The sequence below is a fragment of the Oncorhynchus masou genome, chromosome 15 (genome assembly GCF_036934945.1).
Source record: "Oncorhynchus masou masou isolate Uvic2021 chromosome 15, UVic_Omas_1.1, whole genome shotgun sequence".
NCBI classification, from domain to species: Eukaryota; Metazoa; Chordata; class Actinopteri; order Salmoniformes; family Salmonidae; genus Oncorhynchus; species Oncorhynchus masou.
The window spans coordinates 68,742,363-68,769,962 of NC_088226.1; the positions used below are offsets into that span (position 1 = coordinate 68,742,363).

At 43.5% G+C, this 27,600-nt stretch overlaps 1 protein-coding gene and 1 pseudogene across 2 annotated transcripts; both read left to right on the forward strand.

Annotated features, from left to right (window-relative positions):
• The first annotated feature begins 413 nt into the window (after positions 1-413).
• On the forward strand, positions 414-15,882 carry fan1 (FANCD2 and FANCI associated nuclease 1). 2 transcript variants are annotated; one of them, XM_064990135.1, is made up of 14 exons: positions 414-667; positions 1,233-2,710; positions 2,979-3,119; positions 3,841-4,048; positions 4,883-5,116; positions 8,655-8,786; positions 9,060-9,168; positions 10,122-10,241; positions 11,123-11,287; positions 11,830-11,989; positions 12,623-12,726; positions 14,176-14,370; positions 15,038-15,166; positions 15,361-15,882. In XM_064990135.1, the coding sequence occupies exons 2-14, from the start codon at positions 1,342-1,344 to the stop codon at positions 15,496-15,498; spliced, it is 3,204 nt and encodes a 1,067-aa protein (XP_064846207.1). In that variant the 5' UTR covers positions 414-667; positions 1,233-1,341; the 3' UTR covers positions 15,499-15,882. The 2 variants fall into 2 exon arrangements, with proteins under 2 accessions (XP_064846207.1, XP_064846208.1); XM_064990136.1 differs by lacking the exon at positions 414-667 and adding an exon at positions 677-1,037.
• Positions 15,883-15,988: 106 nt separating this feature from the next.
• Positions 15,989-27,600, forward strand: part of LOC135556913 (disintegrin and metalloproteinase domain-containing protein 10-like) — a 34,630-nt pseudogene continuing 23,018 nt past the window's right edge.

Genomic DNA, 27,600 nt, shown 5'->3' on the forward strand with positions numbered 1-27,600 from the left:
AAAATGATCCTTCATGCCACATGAGATTAAACAAACATCCTTGACAGAGTCAAAGTGAGTTGCCTTTAGCAAAAAAAAACAAATATATTTGTTTTATTGGGGTCAAAAACATAAACCATTTTTCCAGATAGTCAATGCATTGTCTATTCATTCATTTTTTTAATGTGCAGTTGATGCTGCATTTATTTCTATAGAAGTGGTAGGCTATTTACACCTCATATGCCTATAATCTCAATTAATTAGAGCCTCAACAATTCATATTTTAAAGTGTTTTATGCTGTGTTATTATTATTATTATTTTGTGAAAGCACACAATTTCCTCCCTTTTCACCAATGTCTGAAAATCCATCAAATCGATGAATTTGTCATCTACTACCTCAGTCTACTCAACATCCTTTCTCGATTGCTCTAGCGTTGCGCGCGAACCCGGCTGTTCTGTAACGACAAAACACGGGATACTCAAAGAGCTTAATTTCTCATCTAAAACTCAAAATAATTATATTATAACACAATGCATAGCAAATATGACCGTTTCTATATCATTGCCTGACGCCTGCAAAGGTAACGTGAAGAGAGCAAGATAACTAGCCAGCTAGCTAACGTTAGCTCAGCCACCCATTGCCCATTCTAGATGAATGATCGGTGGTGAACGGCACCGGTGACACTGGTGAGTGGATGAGCTACAATGTGAAGGAATTATACGTTTATGATGTTGACATTGTACTAAATAATATACGGTGTTAGTGTAGCCTCTATGACAACAATGTTCAGCAGAGTAGGTTTCTCTCACTGTCACATTACAGACATACTCGGAGTATACCGAGCATGAGAAACACCTTCCTAATATTGACTTTTCATTTGTGTCTCGTTTAACTCAACGCGAATGTGCCAATTGAATCTCAGTTTAAGGAAAGGTTAGTACCAGCAACACAAATGAGGGGAAAATTCGGTGGTGGTATTCGATAGGTTTTTTTATTTAAAAAATCATGAATTTCAGCACCCTGCAGAAGAACGGCACTTGAATAGGACAAATTTAGGTACAGGTAACCGGTTTCAGATGTGATTTTATTTTATTTTTTACAATAATGATGGTAAATGGTGGGTAAATCAGTGTTATTGCTATCAAATCCCGTAACCGGTTATCAAAACTCAACGCTGCCTCGATATAAGAGAATGGAGTGAAGCGTTCCTCGGCTATGTGAACTGTAATCTTTGCCTCTCTCACTTTACAGATTGGTGGGAGACCTACATTTGCAAGTTACTGTCAAGATAGCTACATAATAGAATATCAGCCCCTGTTTTTTGTAGACAAAACGTGAAAACAACAACAGTTGAAACATCATGGCAGAGAAAGGAAACAAACGCAAACAGAGAAGTTTCTCAATAACAAAGAGAAAAGGATACATCAGTAGTAAAGATGGTAAGAAGAGTGCCAATGCATGTCCTGGTACAGCCTCCATCTCATCATTCTTCAACAACGCCCCGTCACCTAGACTGCCATGTCCTCTGTGTGGTCAGCTAGTGCCACGGTTCAGGATAAACCAACACATTGATTCACAGTGTCAGAACTTTCAGAGGGAAGATGGTGCGTCCATTGATACTGCTTCAGCCTGTAATGTTACTACAACAAAGCTGGCATCGTCTCACTCTCCTTCCAGGAGGACCAGTAAGGTCCATGATCCAGACACAGGGCCTTCCTGTCCAAAGGAGGAAAAGCCTCAGCGAGAGGCCAACACCAGCCCATACTTTAAAAAGTCTGGTGCTTCTTCTTCTTCTCAGCAAGTAAACACCAGAGAGATGAGCAGTAAGACTGTAGTCAGGCCCATTGACATAGGTAGCAGGCTGTCCTCTAAGCTCTCCAGGAGGGGCTTGAAGCAAAGGCTGAAGTCCCCTGAGGACATACAGTCGCAGGTTGATGACATCATCACCATCCAGGAGTCCCCAGAAAGAGACAGAAGGTCTGAGGAGCTGAGAAGCTCTCAGAAGGAGAACCACCTCCCTCGGGGATTTGGTGACCAGACAACATGCTTAATGGACACAGAGACAACAAATGTCACAGTGGAAAGTCACAGTACTATTTCACTGGGCAGACCTCAGGTAGAAAGCAGAGAAGAGACTTTAGAATGTTTAGAATCCGAATCTATATTAGAATCATTGTCTCCGGTAGTTTCTATGGCCCCGCGACCTCTGTCCTATGCTCCATCCAGACTGAACAAGAGGAAGAAAGGAGGGAAAGCGGAGGTCTCTGTTAAAACACAGAGGATGTCTACTCGCAGCAAGAAAGCCAGATGTGAGAAGAGAGATGGTGAAGAACCAGATGATGACCTCACTAGAAACAAACTCCTTACGTCAACAACAACAACAGCTGATGATGATAAGCAACACGGAACAGAAGAATCTTCAACTGGTAACTGTGACACTCGTTTGAAGAGCAGCACAGAGGTGCCCGAGGAGGAGCGTCAGAGAAGAAAAGTAAAACTAGAGGAAGAAGGAGAACAAGAAGAATCCACAGTGACCAGTAGCAGTGATCAGCTGACAGAGCCTGACACAGACAGAGGAACTGATAAGCAAGATTCCGAATCACCGCGGTTACCGTACTACCTGGGTAACTTCCTGACCGTGCTCGAGGCAGTGCTGGAGAATGAAGACGATAGGATGCTGTTCAATCAAGAAGACCTTTCAGCCATACACGGCTTTGAGCGTCTGTCAGGTGTGTAGAATAGAACAAACATGACTGTCTTATGACAAATGTTATGTTTTATATAGCTGTTATAAGTGCTTTATGAATGCATACCTAAAGGCTACAGGAAAGTGTTCTGCAAATGTGTTTTTGAACATACATGACACATTTATAACACAAGATAATATAAAATCACATTGTACAATAGAATTTCATGTAGTGGTACACGTTTAGCATTTTTTTGACTACTATTTTTATCATCAACCAGTCTTGCTAATTTGCCTCTCCTTCCTCTCAGTGACAGGACAGAAGCTGTATGTGAGACTGTTCCAGAGGAAACTGAAGTGGCTCCAGGTCAACAAGATAAACTATAATGAGATTAGCACTGACCTGGGACCTGTAGCTCAGGAGCTGGTGGAAGGAGGTTTCCTACAGACAGGTGAATGATTGGACTGGAATTGTTTTATGCTACATGCTAACTGTTGAATGGACTTGAATGGTGTTATGCTAACAATAGGCTGATCTAGGACTTGGAGCTCAGGACCTGGTGAAAGGAATCTTCCTACCAACAGTTGAATGAGTGGACTTCAATGGTATTATGCTAAATGCTAATTGTTGAAAGGTCTTGAATGGTATTATGCTAAATGCTAATTGTTGAAAGGTCTTGAATTGTATTATGCTAAATGCTAATTGTTGAAAGGTCTTGAATGGTATTATGCTAAATGCTAATAGTTGAAAGGTCTTGAATGGTATTATGCTAAATGCTAATTGCTGAAAGGTCTTGAATGGTATTATGCTAAATGCTAATTGTTGAAAGGTCTTGAATGGTATTATGCTAAATGCTAATAGTTGAAAGGTCTTGAATGGTATTATGCTAAATGCTAATAGTTGAAAGGCCTTGAATGGTATTACGCTAAATGCTAATGTGGTGAATGGCTAAGTGCATTGCTACGGCCTTCCTGGGATCTAGAGGTGCTGAAGCTCTGGATGCAGACATGTCTTTACTGAGTCAGTATTGACTGTGCTTCTTGAGTGTGTTGTGTTAATGGTGCGGAGGGTTGAATTTCCACTCTGTCATGCTAACAGTGGGAAGTCACTCAAATGTTCATCCCTAACCAACCCCTACCATCCAATGCCCAACATCCTCAACTGTTTTCCAGACAGTGACCTCCAGGAGCTTGGGGAGGTGCTGGACCTGCTGCCCGCCCCGGAGCTCCGTAGCCTGGCTAAGACGTTCCACCTGGGGGGTCCTGGGTCTGGTACCCAGAAACATCAGCTGGTGGAGGGACTCCTGAAGCTGAGCAGACAGAGGTCTCTGTTCGCCCTGGCCCCTGGACAGAACAACATTGGGACTGTCATACTAAAGAGGTGAGAGGGGAGGGGCTCTAGTGACATATTCTAGAGTCATTCACAGCAATTATGTCCCACCGTTTTTCTGCTGGCCTTTTATTTTATTTTAATTAAAAGGGATAGACATTAGTGCATGGGACACAGATGGAATGGGGGACTGATGGAATGGGGGACTGATGGAATGGGAGACTGATGGAATGGGAGACTGATGGAATGGGAGACTGATGGAATGGGAGACTGATGGAATGGGAGACTGATGGAATGGGGGACTGACGGAATGGGAGACTGACGGAATGGGGGACTGATGGAATGGGAGACTGATGGAATGGGGGACTGATGGAATGGGGGACTGACGGAATGGGGGACTGACGGAATGGGAGACTGACGGAATGGGAGACTGATGGAATGGGAGACTGATGGAATGGGAGACTGATGGAATGGGAGACTGATGGAATGGGAGACTGATGGAATGGGGGACTGACGGAATGGGGGACTGACGGAATGGGGGACTGACGGAATGGGGGACTGACGGAATGGGGGACTGACGGAATGGGGGACTGACGGAATGGGGGACTGACGGAATGGGGGACTGATGGAATGGGGGACTGATGGAATGGGGGACTGATGGAATGGGGGACTGATGGAATGGGGGACTGACGGAATGGGAGACTGACGGAATGGGGGACTGACGGAATGGGAGACTGACGGTATGGGAGTGTACAGACGGGCGTTACATTGGGACAGGCATTCGTTCCTACGCAGGCAGGGGATTGCATATGTGACGAGGTCAGCTGCCTTAAACACACAACCGTCCTCAGGCACACTCCTACACTAATAATCTCTCCTCTCCAGGGCGAAGCAGCTAGCTGGTTCCTGTGTACGCCTGCATCGCGGCCCCAGGGCTGTGTTCTCTCGCGTCCTCCTCCTCTTCTCCCTGACAGACGGTCTGGAGGAGGAGGAGACGGCCGGAGGGGGTCAGGGTCAGCTCTACACCATCCTACTGGTCAACTCTGGCCGACTGGCCTTCCCTGATTACACCGTACAGCGCAGAGCCAAACTGTTCCTGGATAGAGAAGATCTTATCAGGTTAGAGACATAGACGTACAGTGTATTTGGGTCAGATCTCATTGGTCAGTGCTGTGGACACTGATTGATCAACCTCAAATGTTTGTGTGCGTTTCATAAGCTATCTAAGTGTTATTATAAAATGGGGATGTTTGGGTCCTAGATGCTGATTGGTTGATAGCAGGGAGTTATTCACGACAATTCCCAGGTAATGCCTGTTAACAGTTCAATGCACATCCACTGTCCCACAGCCCCATGCAGGCAATTCATGAACCTTATGTCCCCTGGGAAAAAAAGTATCTAGACAAGATTTTTTTTTGTTTGCAACTGTAAGGGTTTGTATAAACCTTGCTGCTTCCCATCGTGCCTAAGAACAGCCCTTAGTCCTGTGTTATTCTTACAATAATCCATGTGCTTTTCATGCCTTATTGCTTAAAGATCAGAAAGGAGAGAGGGAGATGCATGTAGAAGGGGCTCACACAGATATGAAGGGCCTAGACACCAGGCGGATATGTGGCACACATTCTGCCAATATGAACAAGATGGCTCCGAACGACAATCACCCTGTTTCCAGCTCCTAGCCAGCTTTGCAGTATTATTGTTTTTGTTGTGCCTCTTGCATTATTTGCTCAGAACGTTTCTAGTATTATTACCTACATTAGATTGGCGGTCACACACCAGAAATGTGATTTTCCTGACCTGAATCCTTTGTTTTGGATTCTCTGAGGCAAAACGTCGACACCTGAGAAGTGGGGTCCTAGTCAGGCTCAGGTGGCGAGCAAACCATCCACTGCTTCCGAGTATATTACTCGCTAACATTCAGTCCCTGAACAACAAAGTAGATGAGCTCAGGGCGAGGATCTTCTTTCAGAGAGACACAAGGGACGGTAACATACTCTGTTTTACGGAACCATGGCTCTCTCTGGATAAATTGTCCCCATCCATACGGCCAGCGGGATTCTCAGTTCATCGCCCAGACAGCAAGAAATCACTTTCTGGGAAAAACAGAGGTGGAAGAATATGATTATGATTAACAACTCATGGTGTATTTGTGGTAACGTACGTCATTTTGTTCTCCTGATCTGGAATACCTCACCATCAAATGCTGACTGCATTACCTCCCGAGATAATCTTCTTTGGTTATTGCTACTGCCGTGGAAATACCCCCCCCAAGCTGACACTGTGATGGCACTCAAGGAACTGAGGGGCTGAGGCTGCAAAACTGGAAACCATATATCCTGAGGCCGGGGACTTTAATAAAGGAAATCTGAGGAAAACGCTGCCGAAAATCTATCAACATATCTCCTGTGCTACATGCGGAGAGGACACGCTTGACTGTTGTTACTCTCCCTTCAGAGACGACTGCAAGGTCCTCCCCCGCCATCCCTTTGGCAAATCAGACAACGCCTCCATCCTGCTCCTCCCCGCCAATAGGCAGAAACTTAAGCAGGAAGCACCCATGGTAAGGACTGTTCAACATTGGTCTGACTGTTTTGATCACGTGGACTGGGGAAGGTTGCGGGCCGTCAAACTTATTCAAACCAAACCGTGGATAGATAGCGACACAGTTTTATTTAAATTTGCTTGAAAATCTATGGCAAGACCTGAAAATGGTTGTTAATAACCAATTTTACAGAGCTTGAGGAATTCTGAAAAAAATAATGGGCACATTTTGCACAATGCAGGTGTGTAAAGCTCTTAGAGACTTACCCAGAAAGACTCACAGGTCAAAGGTGCTTCTAACATTTTTTTGTTATTTACATTTAACCTTTAAGAACAAATTCTTATTTACAATGGCGGCCTACACCGGCCAAATCCGGACGACGCTGGGCCAATTGTGAGCCGCCCTATGGGACTCCCAATCACAGCCAGTCGACGCCTGAGCTTGGTTCGAACCAGGGTGTCTGTAGTGACGTTTCAAGCACCTTAGACTGCAGCGCAACTCTGGAGCCCTAACATGTATTGACTCAGTGGGTGGACTACTTTTCTAATCAACATATTTGTGTTAGATTAAATTATTATAATATATATATTTTTTAAATATTATAATTTTTCTTCCGCTTTGTCATTACAGTATTTTTTTGTAGATCGTTGACGATGACAATTAAATCTATTTTAGTCCCACTTTGAAATACAACAAAATGTGTCAAGGGATGTGATTACTTTTTGATGGCACTGTATACACTGTATTCTGGTTATGGCTCGTCCATGCTCAACTGGCGGAACGCGGTCCTGATTCATACCCAGAACAGGGTCAATACGGACCGCGAGTCCAGATAACAATAATAGATCTTTTTTTACTCGCTTTGATCCCTGGTGTCATATCAGAATTGCAGGAAATTAGCTTTTAAAACAGCAACAACAACAACAAAAAATGTGTAGAATTGCAGGACATTAACTTTAAAACTGCAAAAATGTTCTCTACGCCAACAAGAGGAGTTTTTTAATTTTACCTTTATTTAACCAGGCAAGTCAGTTAAGAACACATTCTTATTTTCAATGACGGCCTGGGAACAGTGGGTTAACTGCCTGTTCAGGGGCAGAACGACAGATTTGTACCTTGTTGGCTCGGGGGTTTGAACTCACAACCTTCCGGTTACTAGTCCAACGCTCTAACCACTAGGCTACCCTGCCGCCCCAGTGTGAACAATTTGGGGTCGTGAGGTGGGGGTTTGTTACCACGTCGGTAATAGGTAAATAATAGGTAAATAGTCAAGGTTCATCCTATATAATTACTGCTGTACATAACTCTTCAATTCATATATGCTGTCCCTTCTGTCTATATACACCATTAACATTTACAGAGTGTCAAAACAATAGGAACACCTTCCTAATATTGAGTTGCACCCCGTTTTGTCCTCAGAACAGCCTCAATTCGTCCGGGTATGGACTCTACAAGGTGTTAAAAGCGTTCCACAGGGATGCTGACCCAATGCTTCACACAGTTGTGTCAAGTTGGCTGGATGTCCTTTGGGTGGTGGACCATTCTTGATACACTAAGGGGAAACTGTTGAGTGTGAAAAAAACAGCAGCTTTGCAGTTCTTGACACAAACTGGTGCGCCTGGCACCTACTACCATACTCTGTTCAAAGGCACTTAAATATTTTGCCTTGCCCATTCACCCTCTGAATGGCACACATACACAATCCATGTCTCAATTGTCTCAAGGCTTAAAAATCCTTCTTTAACCTGTCTCCTCCACCTCATCTACACTGATTGAAGTGGATTTAACAGGTGGCATCAATGAGGGATAATAACTCACCTGGTCAGGTGTTCCTCTTTTTTTTTGTCCAACTTGGTGTAGATGTATTCATACTCTCACGACTCTGGGTCCCAGACTTCTAATATTTCTGTCTTAATGTCTTTGTTCTTTTTAACTTTTAGATTGCGTGTTATTGTGTTGCTAGATATTGCTTCATTTTTGGGAGCTGGAAACCACAGCATTTCCCCTCACCGGGTGATAACGTCTGCAAAAAAAAAAAAAAAAAGCGTACGTGACCGATAAACGTTAATCTGATTGTGTCGTTGGACTCAGCGCCTCTCTGCCCTGTTGTGTCAGGTATGAGGCGGCGATGCGAGCGCTGCAGGAGGTGATCACAGCCATGCAGACAGGCCACTGGGAGGACGCTCTGGGGCTTTACACCGCAGCCAAGACGACCTGGCAGGAGACGAGCAAGACGTACGACCTCAGGTGGGGACCACAAGCGGCATAATCATCCCTCTTTGTCAATCTTTGATATGTGGCCATGCGGATTTCACATTGGTCTGCACAGCCAAATGCAACCCCACACCCCCACACACACACACACACACACAATAATCGCTTGATAAGCAACATTATCATTGACATTGATCAACAGCCATAAGCCAGCCAAACCTAGTGTGTGTGTGTGTGTGTGTGTGTGTGTGTGTGTGTGTGTGTGTGTGTGTGTGTGTGTGTGTGTGTGTGTGTGTGTGTGTGTAGCCACCAGGAAGAGCTGCCAGTGTTCCTGCGCTGTTTCACCACAGGGTGGGCCTACACACGCATCCTGTCCAGGGGAGTAGAAGTACTGCAGAGATTACGTTGCTACAAGGTAGGTGCAGAAACACACACATACATCATATAACTCGATACACACTAGAACTGTCCCAGACAAAAAAATATATATAGTTGTTCTTTCGACCAATCGACCAACGTGTATTTTTCCATATATAGACACATCCTATGTGTTTTAATCAAATCAACTATATGCACTGAGCTTGTCTGATGCTTTAAAGTGCACTGTTTGATGAAATAATGAAGACACAGATAACTAGAGGGAATCCGACCGCAATTGATTTGATTGTGCCGGGCCGGGCTCAGACTTGCTGCGCCGTGTAAAAAAAGACAGCGAGGGACTGTGTGACCCGTTGTCTCTGTCCTCCCTGCTGCAGCGACCACCACAGAACACCAACAGTGTGTATCACACTGTCTCTGCTGCAGCGACCACCACAGAACGTCAACAGTGTGTATCACGCTGACCATGTTGCCGAACTGCAACATAATTACAGCCTTTTCTGATTGAAAAGTTTTGTTTACCGAAATCGCTAATTTATTTAGGAAAATATCCCCTCAAACCCTTGCTCTCTTTATGTGACACGTGTGCATCGAATGCACGTGACCAATGGGGCCTGACCGTTAAAGCATGTCATAATCACATTAATAAATTGGTTATAACAAACTCTGAACACCGGAACACACGTGACAGCAAAATGGATGCAGAGGACGTGACTGGAAACAGGGGAATGTTTTACTGGTTGCTCAGGAGGTAAAGGGGAAGTCCGATGTGTGGAATAAATTTGACTAGTTGTGGAAAATACTGGAGATCAAGAAGGTAAGGAGAAAGACCTGCGTGCGTAGTATGTGCCAAACAGGTACTGTTACATTATACACACACACATTCATATACACACATATACCAAGATGTATACACACACATACATTCATATACACACACACACAGCAGAGTGTAGTGTAATATATTGATTCAGATTGGTTGTGTTCCAGGAAGCGGTGAAGGAGCTGCGCTCACTATTGTCCCAGTCAGTCTACTGTCCAGACAGCAGGGGGCGATGGTGGGACAGACTGGCACTCAATCTCCAGCAACACCTCAAACTACCTGAACAGGTCAGTCAACAACAAACTACCTGAACAGGTCAGTCAACCTCCAGTCCAACCTCAAACTACCTGAACAGGTCAGTCAACCTCCAGTCCAACCTCAAACTACCTGAACAGGTCAGTCAACCTCCAGTCCAACCTCAAACGACCTGAACAGGTCAGTCAACCTCCAGTCCAACCTCAAACTACCTGAACAGGTCAGTCAACCTCCAGTCCAACCTCAAACTACCTGAACAGGTCAGTCAACCTCCAGTCCAACCTCAAACTACCTGAACAGGTCAGTCAACCTCCAGTCCAACCTCAAATTACCTGAACAGGTCAGTCAACCTCAAACTACCTGAACAGGTCAGTCAACCTCCAGTCCAACCTCAAACTACCTGAACAGGTCAGTCAACCTCCAGTCCAACCTCAAACGACCTGAACAGGTCAGTCAACCTCCAGTCCAACCTCAAACTACCTGAACAGGTCAGTCAACCTCCAGTCCAACCTCAAACTACCTGAACAGGTCAGTCAACCTCCAGTCCAACCTCAAACTACCTGAACAGGTCAGTCAACCTCCAGTCCAACCTCAAACTACCTGAACAGGTCAGTCAACCTCCAGTCCAACCTCAAACTACCTGAACAGGTCAGTCAACCTCCAGTCCAACCTCAAACTACCTGAACAGGTCACTCAACCTCAAACTACCTGAACAGGTCAGTCAACCACACCGCCTCTTAAGAACTTTGTCCCATGGTTCTTCCTGAACTTATGGACTATTGCACTTTGTTAATGTTTGTCTGGATTTCACTTTGCACTGTTGTTATACGTGGTATTTATTAAATGTGTGTCTTTTTGTCTGTGTCCGTAATTAGCATTAATTGAATTGAAATTCCCCATGTATCAATCCCAGGCTATCAGCTCCATCAGAGAAGGTCTCTCTGACCCCTTGGTGAGGACGGGCCACCAGCTTTCACTCCACCAGAGAGCCAATAGGATGAAGGAATCCCCTAGCTACAAGAATTACCACCCTGTGCTCGGTGACCTGCCCACCATCCACGTCAACGATGTCACTCATGTGAGTCACTTCTGTCGCTGATGAAATATACATTATATTCAGAGATGGGTCAATTCTAAGCGATGATCGAGATGACAATCTTTGTTAGCAAGTTAAGTAAACGCTAATGCAAAAAAACAACAACTAAAACGTTAGTTAAGAGGTGGGTCAATTATATTCCCAAAATAAAAAGGGAGGGTAAACTGGGTTTACTTGAGTTTATATCACTTATGTCTTTTGACTTTCTAAACATCAAGCAGTTTTAAGGGGCTCCCGAGTGGTGCAGCGGTCTAAGGCACTGCTGGAGGCGTCACTACAGACACCCTGGTTTGATTCCATGCTGTATCACAACCGGCCGTGATTGGGAGTCCCATAGGGCGGTGCGCAATTGGCCCCAGTTGCGTCCGGGTTAGGGTTTGGCCGGTGTAGGCCGTCCATTCTGAATAAGAATTTGTAATTAACTGACTTGCCTAGTTAAATAAAGGGTAAATAAAAATAAATCTAAAAACAGACTTGTTTTGTGTGTGCTATTGTGTTTGTGTCTGTGTGTTTGTGTCTTCTAGGTCACTATCCGAGGGCAGCTCTTCCCCCACGAGGGGGGGACAGGGAAGAATGTGTTCCTCATGCCTGCTGAGGAGGGGGCAGAGGGAGGATACTCCACTGTCATGTGTTCTGTGGAAGAACTGTCACTTGCACACTACCGTCGGCAAGGCTTTGACCAAGGTCTTCTGCTTGACTTATTTTCTAGTTTCCTGTTGTTGTTGTTTTTTTGTTGCTTCTTTTAAATCATCAAATGTTCATGTTTTAAGTGTATTTGACATATAAACCAGAGCTTTCACAGTAACAAATCGAAACAATTGAAAACGGCAAGTTCAGTAAACTTCTCCTGTTGTCACATGAACCTGTACTTGGAAATGTAATCAAATCTAATTGTATTTGTCACAGACTATTTGCATTGCCCCCCCCCCCTTTTTTTTTTTACACTGCTGCTGCTCTTTGTTATCATCTATGCATAGTCACTTTAATACCTCTACCTAGATGTACATATTACCTCGACTAACCGGTGTCCCCGCACATAGACTCTGTGCTGGTATCCCCTGTATATAGCCTATATATATATATTTAAAAAAATAATAATAATGTTTTAACTGCATTATTGGCTAAGGGCTCTTAAGTAAGCATTTCACTGTAAGGCATTTCACCGTAAGGCATTTCACCGTAAGGCATTTCACTGTGCCTGTTGTATTCGGCGCATGTGACAAATACAATTTGATACAACTTTTCCGTGAAATGCTTCCTTACCACATGGATGGCTGGAAGTGAAGTTTGACTGAAACTTCTCTTGGTTATCTATAGGGATCCATGGAGAGGGTTCCACGTTTTCCACTCTGTTTGGTCTTCTGTTATGGGACGTCATTTTCATGGAGGGTATTCCAGACGTCTTCCGGAATCCCTACCAGGTAAACATGCTCAATCAGGTAAACATGCTCTACCAGGTAAACATGCTCTACCAGGTAAACATGCTCTACCAGGTAAACATGCTCGACCAGGTAAACATGCTCTACCAGGTAAACATGCTCGACCAGGTAAACATGCTCGACCAGGGAAACATGCTCGACCAGGTAAACATGCTCGACCAGGTAAACATGCTCGACCAGGTAAACATGCTCAACCAGGTAAACATGCTCTACCAGGGAAACATGCTCTACCAGGTAAACATGCTCGACCAGGTAAACATGCTCTACCAGGTAAACATGCTCTACCAGGTAAACATGCTCTACCAGGGAAACATGCTCTACCAGGGAAACATGCTCTACCAGGGAAACATGCTCTACCAGGGAAACATGCTCAACCAGGTAAACATGCTCTACCAGGTAAACATGCTCTACCAGGTAAACATGCTCTACCAGGGAAACATGCTCTACCAGGGAAACATGCTCTACCAGGTAAACATGCTCGACCAGGGAAACATGCTCGGCCAGGGAAACATGCTCGGCCAGGGAAACATGCTCTACCAGGGAAACATGCTCTATCAGGTAAACATGCTCTACCAGGTAAACATGCTCTACCAGGTAAACATGCTCTACCAGGTAAACATGCTCTACAGGGAAACATGCTCTACCAGGTAAACATGCTCTATCAGGTAAACATGCTCTATCAGGTAAACATGCTCTACCAGGTAAACATGCTCTACCAGGTAAACATGCTCTACCAGGTAAACATGCTCTACCAGGGAAACATGCTCTACAGGGAAACATGCTCTACCCTAGGAAACATGCTCTACCCTAGGAAACATGCTCTACCAGGGAAACATGCTCGACCAGGGAAACATGCTCTACCAGGGAAACATGCTCTACCAGGTAAATATGCTCTACCAGGTAAATATGCTCTACCAGGGAAACATGCTCTACCAGGGAAACATGCTCTACCAGGTAAACATGCTCTACCAGGGAAACATGCTCGACCAGGTAAATATGCTCTACCAGGGAAACATGCTCTACCAGGGAAACATGCTCGACCAGGTAAATATGCTCTACCAGGTAAACCTGCTCTACCAGGGAAACATGCTCTACCAGGGAAACATGCTCTACCAGGTAAATATGCTCTACCAGAGAAACATGCTCTACCAGGGAAACATGCTCGACCAGGTAAATATGCTCTACCAGGGAAACATGCTCTACCAGGGAAACATGCTCTACCAGGTAAATATGCTCACCCTGTCCTTTTTTTGTGTGGTTCAGTTGGTTGAAGTATGGCAGTAACTACGCCACGGTTGTCAGTTCAATTCCCACAAGGCTCACGTATACCTGTACCTACATGCCCTCACTGTCTTGTCAGACTCTCTGGATAAAAGTGTCTGATACGAGGCATATATTAGTATTTCCTCATCCCTCTTGTTCCTCTCCTAGCCCTGCCCACTGGACCTCTTCACAGACTGTTTCTATGGGAACCGGAGGGAGGCGATAGAGACGCGTGTGCAGGTGCTCTGTGAGGCGTCCATTGAGACGCTGCACAACCTGATGGCTGAGGCCTGGACCAGTCAAGAGGGGAAGGTGTGTTCACTGGTCAACTGGGAGCGCTTCTCATCCCTGCAGCGGGCACAGGTAACCACAGTTAAGGCTCACTTCAAACCGATTGGATGACGCATTGACGGTACAGATAATCTTGTTTGTCATTGACTTACCAGTGTGGTACAGTTGGTAAAAGTAGCTTCGGTGCTAGCAACGCCACGGTTGTGGGTTCACTGGCCTCTTTAGTAATGGAACACTAGTCACTCTAATAATGTTTACATATTTTTGCTTTACTCATCTCATGTGTATATACTATTCTACTGTATTTTCGTCTATGCCCGTATGAAATTGCTCATCCTAATATTTATATATTTCTTAATTCCATTATTTTACTTTTAGATTGTGTGTATTGTTGTGAATTGTTAGATATTACTACACTATTGGAGCTAGAAACACAAGCATTTCGCTACACCTGCAATAACATCTGTGACAAATAACTCCCTTTACTTTGAAAAGTTGAAAAGCGTCTGCTAAGTTTAATAAATATTGACTTTCAGATTAGACATTATAAAGCCTATGCTATGATTTCACCTCCATGTATAACAATGTGTTAGTAACATGGTTATTGTGTTATGGTAAATCTCATGTAATTGTAGCCTGGTTAAACTAACCTGCTCTCACATTGATCAAAGTGTTGTTTACCTGGCTACTCCAATGCTACTGAGCTGGTCTAACCGTTTGTGGTCTCCTCTCTTTGCAGAGTCTCGTGTCTTGTCTGGGTGGATCGTTTCTGGGAGGAATGATCACTAGGATGGCCAAGGACTACAGACACTGTCGAGCAGGACTGCCTGACCTAGTGGTGTGGAACACATCCAACAACACCTACAAGGTGAGCTCACAGAACTGTCTAGGGCTGCCTGAGGCTGTGGAATTAAACACATTTATTTGAGATGACTAGAAGGTCTATCTATTTGTCCCATGATGACATGTTGATGAGAGGTAAATGGGGCTTAGCGTCAAACTCTCAGAAGCATCAGATGTACTATTCTATTCTATGAATTCTATCATATTCTATTGTTCCAGCTGGTGGAGGTGAAGGGCCCAAGTGACAAACTGTCCCAGAAGCAACAGATCTGGTTGGATGAGCTACAGAGACTGGGGGCTGATGTAGAGGTTTGTCACGTCACTGCCACCGGGGCCAGAGGAGCTTGGCTGGAATAGGACTGATGAGCTTGGCAAACACCTGCCTTGACCTTTGACCGTCTCACTGAAGTACAGAATTGAATGAAATTGATTTTTTAAATAAAAATAGCACTCTGTCGTTTGTTGCAGGGCAGACAAGGTTGAGGGGGGAAAAAAACACAATGCGCTTTAATGACTGTATTTTATACTATAACTGTCTAATATGTAAATAAAATAATCTCTCCAATAAATGTAATAAATCTGGTTGAATGTGAAAATGTTAACTTTCTGGTGATGCCGGGGAAAAGGCTTTTTTGTCCTATTTAGTCAGCAATGAGTAGAAGAATGACCTGAACATTACATGATGAACTTGCGTTATACTTTTTGAAACATTACCTGAAATATATGTTATAATAGTTGGAATTGCATTCAGTTGTACACCTGACTAGGTATCCCGTTTTCCCAATCTGTCACTCCATAATGATGGGGGAAGGGAGAATCCTCCATCCCTACGTCTGACGTCGGGGCGTGAAAGAGAGGGCAGGCGAGGAGGAGAGGAAGCTGCGATCAACACAGGCAGGGCGTCTGAGCCTAAACAAGGACAAAGTGATCACGGTATCAATGCTCTAACAATGGACTTAGCAGATATGCTTGTCGTCAAATTCTTCTGTTTCGTCTACTTAATAAATTACACCCAGGGTGAGTGATAGCATTTGTATTTGTTTTTGTATCGCGAAGCATTTAGCGGGCTACATTCACGAAGGGAAGAGTAGCCAAGCAAAGACAGCGTTCGAGCGAATGTTTAGCAGGCTAGGCTAAGAAAGCTAACATAGGCCTGGTCGTTGTGAAGATGCCTCTTGTGTCCCTTTTGACACAAACTCCAAACCACAAAGCTATATGGTTGTCAAAAAAATAGATTTTATGTTAAGCTTGGCGGAAGCTAGTTTTCTTTAAAACGAGACTTTACTATTTATATGGATGGTTACGATAAGACTACTAGCTAACTAGCTTGCGGGGGTGCCATTGTTATGAGAATTCAGGTGGAATCTGTTGTCTTGGCACGAACGAGCAAAGCGATTTGGGCAATCTGATTTAGCTTGCAATATTTGCAGTGCTGTCGGTCGGTATTGTTTTTTTTTTTTTTTTGCACCACGTCAATACTACATTTTGCAATGATGGGCTGTCCCACTTTCTATCAACATTTGCTAGCGTGCTAGCTAGTTAGCCAGCTAATTTAGCATCGTTTTTTTTAGCAACAACAGTTAGCTAACTAGGGATATTGCTAGGTAATTAGCTAACTATGCCAGTTGACAACTTATTTTTTGTTGTTGTACATGTTTGACCCAAAGCCAATGGCTCCCTAGTAAGAACATATTCGATCTTTGTTAGCTAGATATTAGCTTTCCAATGGCAGTAGCTAGCGCCAATATATTATGTTGTAGCTATTCGATGAATACAGTAGTAATGGCTGGAATGGATTATTTGGAACGGAGTCAAAGATGCTTTCAATATCTGTCGTGTTTTATAGTGTTCCATTCCGGCCTTTACAATGAGCCCGTTTTATAACTCCTCCCACCAGCCCATACTGGTAGAACGATACAATAGTATTCATGTGAATACAGCTATTTCCTTATTTTCCATGAACAGCATTCTGATCGCGTAATCGATCGAGGCAACGCACTGTATGTTTTCAATGCGATGTTCTTGTTGACATGATGCTAATCACACACAGAATTGATTGTACAGCTTTGAATGTGTTTCATGGTTCACTTAATAGTATATGATCCAACTGCTGTGGAAAAAAATGAGAAGATCAGATGTCAAATTAATGTGAACTAATACGGCTGGTATCTAACAAACAGCATCCAGATTGGTGGTAGTTGGACAAATACAATCTGAAACGACTCAATAGGAAATAGCCTAAGTCTCTTAAAGCTATTCCAACTACATTGAAACATTTTAATGGTCAGAGTTTAATATTTTATCATGCAAATGTAGGGAGCAGAAAATAGAAGAGTATGCCCAGGCTTGTAGCAATATAGTAGTGGAGGCCCCGGGTGGAGGACAGCTATTAATAACGTCTGGTACGGAGTAACTGGAATGGCATCAAACACATGGAAACAATTTGTTTGATACCATTACGCTCAAGTCATTACCACGAGCCCATCCTCCCCAATTTAGGTGTCATCGACCTCCTATCCTATGTAGTATTTGGCCTACCTACCTTAATGACATCATGAGCTCTAAAATGAAAAGCCTACGACAGTAGCTGGGAGCGGGCACAGGAATAAACACCTGCTCCTGTTAGTGATGGCAGACCTGGGTTCAAATACTATTCAAATACTTTTCAGCCTTTGCTCTAGCCTGCCTGAGGTGCTAGATGGGTGGGGTTTGCACTTTTGGCACTATTCTATTGGTCCATTAAGCCAGGCAATCTCAATTGAGCACAGACAAAGTATTTGGAATGATTTTAAATAGTATTTGAGCCCAGGTCTGAGTGATACTAATTCAGTTATAATCCATGTTAACGCCTTTTATGATGACATCCAGTTGATTTATTTATAGGGTTCAGACTGAGATTGCAATAATCGCCTGGCCTTTTACGGACGTAGACATAGAAATAGGCCCAGATTCTATTCCCGTAATAGATTCTAATTCCGTAATAGAATCACTTTATTTGTTTTCATTTAAGGACAGGCACCACACCCAAAATAGATTGTTATTGTCAGTTACAGGTGTACTCAGCAGCACCACCTTGTTAATAAATCATTGGGAGAACCGTGGATGTGGACTAGGCTGTACGCTCAATGAACTACCACTCCTTTGCAACAATGTGACGACACTTGCCGTCTTTGATCGTTTTAGTCATGGGGGGGGGGGGGTAATGTAATTCCAAACAGAATGTGCCTTTTTGTTCTGAATGAGTAGAGTATTGTGTTTCCAGGCTTGGCTAGAATAATGTAGGATCATGGATGTTATGAGGGCTAGTGTGCTGTCATGTTTTCAGTCTTTTTCACGTTAGATGCTACTATCTTTATATGGCTTGTTGATTATAGCTAGGCCTCGAAGAAGATAACGAATTATAGAATTGTAGTTTAATATTCAGCTTACAGCCTGTGGTTTGAAGAGGTGTCCTGTGTGGTGGTGTTGTTCTAGTGGGTCTTTAGTTCCTCTGTGTTATCGTCTCTCCAGGTTATCATTATGGGAACCCCCTGAACAAGTATGTGCGTCACTACGAGGGTCTGTCCTATAACACCTATGAGTTACAGGACAAGCACCTGAGAGCCAAGAGGGCCCTCCACCACCAAGACACATTTCTCCATCTAGACTTCCACGCACACGGAAGGTTAGTGTCCCAGACTTTTTCACTGTGCTTCTATGTCTGTGTGTCTGTTTTTGTGATGTAGTTTATTTTGTTAAAAGTCTAAATGAAGTATCAGGAGCGAACCTCCTCTTCAAAATGAGTCTTGTTCCTAAATAACTGAAATGTGATGTTCCTCAAAAACATAGGCATAGTTGTTTAGCCTTGTTTTCATCTTTAATTATTTTCATAGAACATAGCCTCATTATGAATATCTTGTACCTTCTAAACAATCTTTGCCTGGCTTTGTGGGAGAGCGAAGTGCTCTGTTCTGTCCCAGCGCTGTGCCCAGTCGAGACCCAGCCGAGACCATCTGGCGGTTAGTCTGACCTGGGTTCAAATGCTATTTAAAATAATTTAAAATACTTTATCTGTGCTTGATTGAGCTTGCCTGGCTTAATTGCTCATTAGAGTTGGCCCCAAATGGCAAACCCGGCTTATCTAGCACTCCTAGGAGGCCAGAGCAAACGCTCAAAGTATTTTAAAAACTTCAAATACTATTTGAACTCAGATCTGTTGCTAGCTTGGCAGGGAGGGGACTAGGCCTCTCATTCTGCCAGTGGCAAAGCCTGGTGCTCCCATTGCTCCTAGCCTCAGATGCTACTGCTTAACAGAGATGGAAGCTGTGGAAACAAATAAATACAAAAGAAGGAGAGGAGGATGTCTGCAGCTGTTCTGAAAGGCAGGGGTCTCTAAAGCTGAGTCCTGGCTTGGAATTAATTTAGCCTGATACTAGGGCCCAGTTTCACAAAACCATCTGAAGGCTTAAAGTTCATCATTAGAACCTTCGTAGGAGCGTCGTTAAATCTCAGAGCGGTGTCCCAAAACCATTGTTATTAAGGTTGAAAACGCTCGTAATCTAACGCCTGCCTCGAACCACCTGTAGAACAGCTACGTGTGTCGTTAAATGTTTGTTTTGTGTTTTTTTTGCCCTCCAACGTCACTATATACACACAGAATCACATGGTTTAGCCATCTCCCTGTGACCGCAGATAATTTCAGAACAGAGTTGACTACAAATAAAGTTGCCAATGTCTTTGCAATTGATACAAACAGGTGACATATAGAAAGACACTTCAAATGAAATCCCCAAATATAAACAGTAGGCTATAGCCCTATATCAATCATATTGAAATACATTTGTTCAATCAATTTAGTTCTATTTAAAATAAAATGATACTGGTGGCTTTACACGTTGTCGTAGGTGCAGTGAAATGCTTACGTTTCTAGCTCTCAACAATGTAGTAATAACAATATAAAGCAATATACACAAGTCCCCAAAAATAAAAACAAAAGAAATTAAGAAATATCAGAACGAGCATTGTCAAGAGTCCCCAATATACGCTGACAGACTGACCAGGTGATCAGTGCCTTCAAATCTTTGGTATGACTTACTACCATATATGGGCATATGGGTTTATAAAGGCAGGCCCGAGCCGATGACCACATTTCAAGATGGCTGCTACCATCATTCCTGTTAGCGTTGTGAAGCATAAACCAAATAAACCCGGGAAATACGTTGATTCACACCAAAAGCCGGGGCCTCCACAGATCATGAGAAGGTCTTATTTGTCTGGCTGTGATCTACCGTTATTGATCACCAGCCCTGGGAGACAAAATGTAAACACGGTAAGCTTTGGTTTGGTCTGTGTTTGAGCTACAGCTACATGGGAGAGTATTAAATGAATCCTTAGGTTGGTCGGAACAAATCTAGCCTATTATCTGATGTTTGACTTAAGGGCAACATCGAAAGTCCACCGAGTGACTATCTTTGCGCATCAAAAATATGATTTTTGCCTGCTTGCATCCGTATCCCCTGTATGACACCATCACATGGTTTGAGAGAGGTTGGCGTTGTAGAAGTGTAGTTTTTAATAGTGAAAAATAACTTTACGGCACGTTTTAGTGTGCAAAAACAGTGCACTTAACACATTCGGGCACTTTGGAGAGGTTGAAAGGACACTCGAATGTACCCATAAAACCACCACTATGCTTGAGTGAGGTTGATATGGTAGAAATTGTGTTTTTAGACTGAGCAAATAGCAGGGTAGCCTAGTGGTTAGAGCGTTGGACTAGTAATCGGAAGGTTGCAAGTTCAAACCCCCGAACTGACAAGGTACAAATCTGTCGTTCTGCCCCTGAACAGGCAGTTAACCCACTGTTCCCAGGCCGTCATTGAAAATAAGAATGTGTTCTTAACTGACTTGCCTGGTTAAATAAAGGTAAAAAAAAAATTTGGGATTCCAAATATGTAATAGCACTGGAATGATCGAATTTACAGACTTAGTGCACTTTGGAGACGTTTAGGGACACTTGAAAACGTCCCCGTGACCACCACTTACTAAAACATCTACCCATTTCTAGTTGTTAGTTCTATCGATCCCATTTTTTTCTGTTGTTGATATTGTTCACATGTTGTGGAAGCCATCTGTGTTTCCAGCTCTTGTCATCAATAATTCACTTATTGCTTGTCAATGAAAGATGGTTATTTTGTGTGTGCTTGATCTTGTGTATTTTGAACTGTCGGTCCTATTCTATATTCTGACAATTTCTTCAGAATCTTGCAGATGTCGTCTTTCCAGATATACCAGTTTTTGCTTGTCAGAAACATGTAATTACACATGAATAGCAGTTACTTTTGGTTATGTCTAAATTTTGCCATTACATTAAGAGGTTAAAGTAGGATATTTAAGCCTTGAGACAATTGAGACATGGATTGTGTATGTGTGCCATTCAGAGGGTGAATGGGCAAGATCAAATATTTAAGTGCCTTTTAAACAGGGTATGATAGTAGGTGCCAGGCGCACCGGTTTGAGTGTCAAGAACTGCAACTCTGCTGGGGTTTTCACACTCAACAGTTTCCCGTGTGTATCAAGAATGGTCCACCATCTGAAGGACATTCAGCCAACTTGACACAACTGTGGGAAGCATTAGAGTCAACATATATATACACTACTAAAAAAAAATCAAGAGAACACTAAAATAACACATCCTTGATCTGAATGAATGAAATATTCTTATTAAATACTTTTTTCTTTACATACTTGAATATGCTGACAACAAAATCACACAAATTATCAATGGAAATCAAATGTATCAACCCATGGAGGTCTGGATTTGGAGTCACTCAAAATTAAAGTGGAAACCCACACTATAGGCTGATCCAACTTTGATGTAATATCCTTAAAACAAGTCAAAATGAGGCTCAGTGGTGTATGTGTGTGTGGCCTCCACGTGCCTGTATGACCTCTACAACGCCTGGGCATGCTCCTGATGAGGTGGCGGATGGTCTCCTGAGGGATCTCCTCCCAGACCTGGACTAAAGCATCCGCCAACTCCTGGACAGTCTGTGGTGCAACGTGGCGTTGGTGGATGGAGCGAGACATGATGTCCCAGATGTGCTCAATTGGATTCAGGTCTGGGGAACGGGCGGGCCAGTCCATAGCATCAATGCCTTCCTCTTGCAGGAACTGCTGACACACTCCAGCCACATGAGGTCTAGCATTGTCTTGCATTAGGAGGAACCCAAGGCCAACCGCACCAGCATATGGTCTCACAAGGGGTCTGAGGATGTCATCTCGGTATCTACTGGCAGTCAGGCTACCTCTGGCGAGCACATGGAGGGCTGTGCGGCCCCCCACCATGGCTGTGCGGCCCCCCGGCCCCACACCATGACTGACCCACCGCCAAACCGGTCATGCTGGAGGATTTAGCAGGCAGCAGAACGTTCTCCACGGCGTCTCCAGACTCTGTCACGTCTGTCACTTGTGCTCAGTGTGAACCGGCTTTCATCTGTGAAGAGCACAGGGCGCCAGTGGCGTATTTGCCAATTTTGGTGTTCTCTGGCAAATGCCAAACATCCTGCTCAGTGTTGGGCTGTAAGCACAACCCCCACCTGTAGACGTCGGGCCCTCATACGACCCTCATGGAGTCTGTTTCTGACCGTTTGAGCAGACACATGCACATTTGTGGCCTGCTGGAGGTCATTTTGCAGGGCTCTGGCAGTGCTCCTCCAGCTCCTCCTTGCACAAAGGCGGAGGTAGCGGTCCTGCTGCTGGGTTGTTGCCCTCCTACGGCCTCCTCCACGTCTCCTGATGTACTGGCCTGTCTCCTGGTAGCGCCTCCATGTTCTGGACACTACGCTGACAGACACAGCAAACCTTCTTGCCACAGCTTGCATTGATGTGCCATCCTGGATGAGCTGCACTACCTGAGCCACTAGTGTTGATTTTAGACTCCATCTCATGCTACCACTAGAGTGAAAGCACCGCCAGCATTCAAAAGTGACCAAAACATCAGCCAGGAAGCATAGGAACTGAGAAGTGGTCTGTGGTCACCACCTGCAGAACCACTCCTTTATTGGGGGTGTCTTGCTAATTGCCTATTATTTCCACCTGCTGTCTATTCCATTTGCACAACAGCATGTGAAACGTATTGTCAATCAGCGTTGCTTCCTAAGTGGAAAGTTTGATTTCACAGAAGTGTGATTGACTTGGAGTTACATTGTGTTGTTTTAGTGTTCCCTTTATTTTTTGAGCAATATATATATATATATATATATATATATATATAATATATATCACCAGTCAAAAGTTTGTACACGCCTACTCATTCAAGGGTTTTTCTTTATTTTTACTGTAGAATAATAATGAAGACATCAACTATGAAATAACACACATGGAATCATGTAATAACCCAAAAGTGTTAAACAAATCAAAATATATTTTAGATTCTTCAAAGTAGCCACCCTTTGCCTCAATGACAGCTTTGCACACTCTTGGCATTCTCCCAACCAGCTTCACCTGGAATGCTTTTCCAACAGTCTTGAAGGAGTTCCCACATATGCTAAGCACTTGTTGGCTGCTTTTCCTTCACTCTGCTGTCCAACTCATCCCAAACCATCTCAATTGGGTTGAGGTTGGGTGATTGTAGAGGCCAGGTCATCTAATACAGCAATTCATCACTCTCCTTGGTCAAATAGCCCTTACACATCCTGGAGGTGTGTTGTCATTGTCCTGTTGAAAAACAAATGATGAGATGGCATATTACTGCAGAATGCTGTGGGAGCCATGCTGATGAAGTGTGTCTTGAATTCTAAATAAATCACTGACAGTGTCACCAGCAAAGCACCATCACACCTCCACCTCCATGCTTCACAGTGGGAACCACACATGTGGAGATCATCCATTCACCTACTCTGCGTCTGACAAAAACTTGGCGGTTGGAACCAAAAATCTCAAATTTGGACTCATCAGATCAGAGGACAGATTTCCACCGGTATAATGTCCATTGCTCGTGTTTCTTGGTCCAAGCAAGTCTCTTCTTATTGGTGTCCTTTTAGTAGTGGTTTCTTTGCAGTAATTCAACCAAGAAGACGTATCTCAAAGACTCACCAACATGCTTGGAGGTTGGAGCAGTGGGTGCCACACTGGGCGCCCGGTTGGAGCAGGGGGCGCCACACTGGGCGCCCGGTTGGAGCAGGGGGCGCCACACTGGGCGCCCGGTTGGAGCAGGGGGCGCCACACTGGGATCCCGGTTGGAGCAGGGGGCGCCACACTGGGCGCCCGGTTGGAGCAGGGGGCGCCACACTGGGCGCCCGGTTGGAGCAGGGGGCGCCACACTGGGATCCCGGTTGGAGCAGGGGGCGCCACACTGGGCGCCCGGTTGGAGCAGGGGGCGCCACACTGGGATCCCGTGGACGAGTTGTTGATGTCTCTTTCCCTGACGTTGAAAAACATCCCCGCGGCATGATGCTGCCATCACCATGCTTCACCGCAGGGTTTGGTGTCAGGTTTCCTCCAGATGGGACTCTTTGGTATTCGGGCTATATAGACCTCCTTGTAGTTGTATTTTGGGAGAAGTCCCTGATTGGCCAACTCAATGTATTTTCTTTCACTGTTCTAGTGTTTGAGGAGCCATACAGGAAGTAATGAATTAAGTTCTTCAATTATTTACAATGTTACTTTTTTTTTGTGTTTTTTTTTCTCCCCCCAAACATCCTTTAAAAATGCAGTAAAGCCACACTGTTTTTATTAAGATGACCTCATTTCTCTGTTGGTGTTGGAAATAATGTTTACTGCTCTTTCACCGTCTTTCAGGAGAAAAAAAAAAGAAATGCAAAAAAAAAAAAGTCGAATAAATGTTTTTATTTTCAGCTGAGCCAATGTCCTTGTCTTTTATCTCTGCGTCTCGCTTTCATTTGCATTTTATTTTCTCCTGAGTCCTGAAAAATAAAGGCCTAGTTCCTTCCATCCAGAGTTTCTTATATTTGTATTTATTATTTAATTTATGTAATCAGGTTGGCCTATGTTATTGAGAACACAAACACTTTTTTATTTTTACAATAACAACCTGAGCCATAGTATTGCAATGTTCAGACCATAGAAATATATTCTATAGAACAGACATTCTATTCTCAATATACAGATGTTTCAGAACATGTCTTCTAAACTTTGCTAGTTTGTTCAGATCCGTCTCTCCACAAGCACGAAACAGCTCATGTCTTAGTGCTACTAGGCCTGTGCCTTTTCTTTGGCTCCGTTTATGGACAAGTTGTGGACCCCAGGAAGAGTAGCTGCTGCAACAGCTATAGCATGTAACTAAACATATTTGTGTGTGTGTGTATATATATATCTATCAGGTGGTTGTTTAATCAACAAGTCAATGTGTTTGTATCTGTCCCTACTCAGATAAACCATACAGAAATGTGGCATGAATAGCTTGGTACTTAACCTGTGTTTCTTGTCTGTCAGACATTTTAACCTGAGGATGAAGAGAGACACCAGTCTGTTTGCTGAGGACCTGAAGGTAAACATGGGAGGACAGGAGGTGAACTATGACACCTCTCATATCTACACTGGAGAAATATATGGTGAGGACTGATTTTTACGACAGTGCATTCAGAGAGCATTCACACCCCTTTGACTTTTATTTTCTTGTTATATTAAGATGTGTCACTGGTCTACACACAATACGCCTGAACTTCTTTGGGATAGGGGGCAGCATTTTCACTTTTGGATGAATAGCGTGCCAAAGGGTGAACTGTCTCCTACTCAGTCCCAGATGCTAATATATGCATATTATTACTAGTATTGGATAGGAAACACTCTGAATTTTCTAAAACTGTTTGAATGATGTCTGTGAGTAAAACAGAACTCATATGGCAGGCAAAAACTTGAGAAAACAACTTGAGAAAAACTTGAGAAAACAAATCCAAACCGTTTTTTAAGTCAGCCCCTATCGAATTCACATAAGGATAAGATGAGGGTTATTTTGCACTTCCTAAGGCTTCCACTATAATTGTCAACCGTCTTTAGAACGTTGTTTCAAGCTTCTCGTGTGAAGGGGGGCCGGATGGGAGCTGTTTGACTAAGGGGTCTAGATTAGGCCAGCAGCCTCGTTCTCAGTCACGCGCATTTCTTATTTTACTAGGCAAGTCAGTTAAGAACAAATTCTTATTTTCAATTACGGCCTAGAAACATCGGGTTAACTGCCTGTTCAGGGGCAGAACGACAGATTTGTACCTTGTCAGCTCAGGGATTTGAACTTGCAACCTTCCGGTTACTAGTCCACCGCTCTAACCACTTGGGTACCCTGCCGCCTCTACGCTCTAACCACTAGGGTACCCTGCCGCTCCCAAATGAGAGACCTCATGTATCTCTCGTTCTATTGCTTTTCTACAGACAATGGAATTCTCCGGTTGGAGCATTATTAAACATTTATGATAAAAACATCCAACAGATTGATTCTATACTTAGTTTGACATAACTGTTTGAACTTTTCGTGCGACTGGACCTGAACACGCTTTTGGATTTGTTTACCAAACACTCTAACAAAAGAAACTATTTGGACATAAATGATGGACATTATCGAACAAAACAAGCATTTATTGTGGAACTGCGATTCCTGGTAGTGCATTCTGATGAAGATCATCAAAGGTAGGTGAATATTTATAATGCTATTTATGACTAATGTTGACTGCGCAACATGGCAGATATTTCTTTTGGCTGGTTTGGGCTCTGAGCGCCGTTCTCAGGTTATGCTTTTTCCGTAAAAAAAAAATTGAAATCTGACACAGCGGTTGCATTAAGGAGAAGTGTATCTGAAGTTCCATGCAGAACACTTGAATTTTCATCAAATTTATAATAATTATTTCTGTGAATTCATGTGGCTCTCTGCAATATCACTGCATGTTTTGGAACTACTGAACATAACACGCAAATGTAAAATAATATTTTTGGATATAAATATGAACTTTACCGAACAAAAAATACATGTATTGTGTAACATGAAGTCCTATGAGTGTCATCTGATGAAGATCATCAAAGGTTAGTGATTCATTTTATCTCTATTTGTGCTTTTTGTGACTCCTCTCTTTGGCTGAAAAAAATGGTTGGCTTTTTCTGTGAGTTGGTGGTGACCTAACAATTGTTTGTGGAGCTTTTGATGTAAAGCATTTTATAAATCAGACACTGGCTGGATTAACGAGAATTGTATCTTTAAAATGGTGCCTAATACTTGTATGTTTGAGAAATTTGATTCATGAGATTTCTGTTGATTTGTATTTGGCGCCCTGCAATTTCATTGGCTCTTGGCGAGCGGTTCCGCTAGCGGAACGGTGTTCACATACAATTATATCTGTACGTTTGCTAAGTCGAGCAGTGAATTTCAAACACCGATTCAACCACAAAAATGAGGGAGGTTTTCCCAATATCTCGCAAAGGACACCAATTTGTAGATCTGTAAACATTTTAAAAGCAGACATTGAATTTCCCTTTGAG

Bases quoted from the DNA above. Each gene is read 5' to 3' on its own strand.
- fan1 (XM_064990135.1), top strand. From the start codon at position 1,342: ATGGCAGAGAAAGGAAACAAACGCAAACAGAGAAGTTTCTCAATAACA. The intron at 9,169-10,121 runs GTAGGTGCAGAA...GTTGTGTTCCAG, and splicing joins AGAGATTACGTTGCTACAAG to GAAGCGGTGAAGGAGCTGCG. The intron at 14,371-15,037 runs GTAACCACAGTT...CTCTCTTTGCAG, and splicing joins CATCCCTGCAGCGGGCACAG to AGTCTCGTGTCTTGTCTGGG.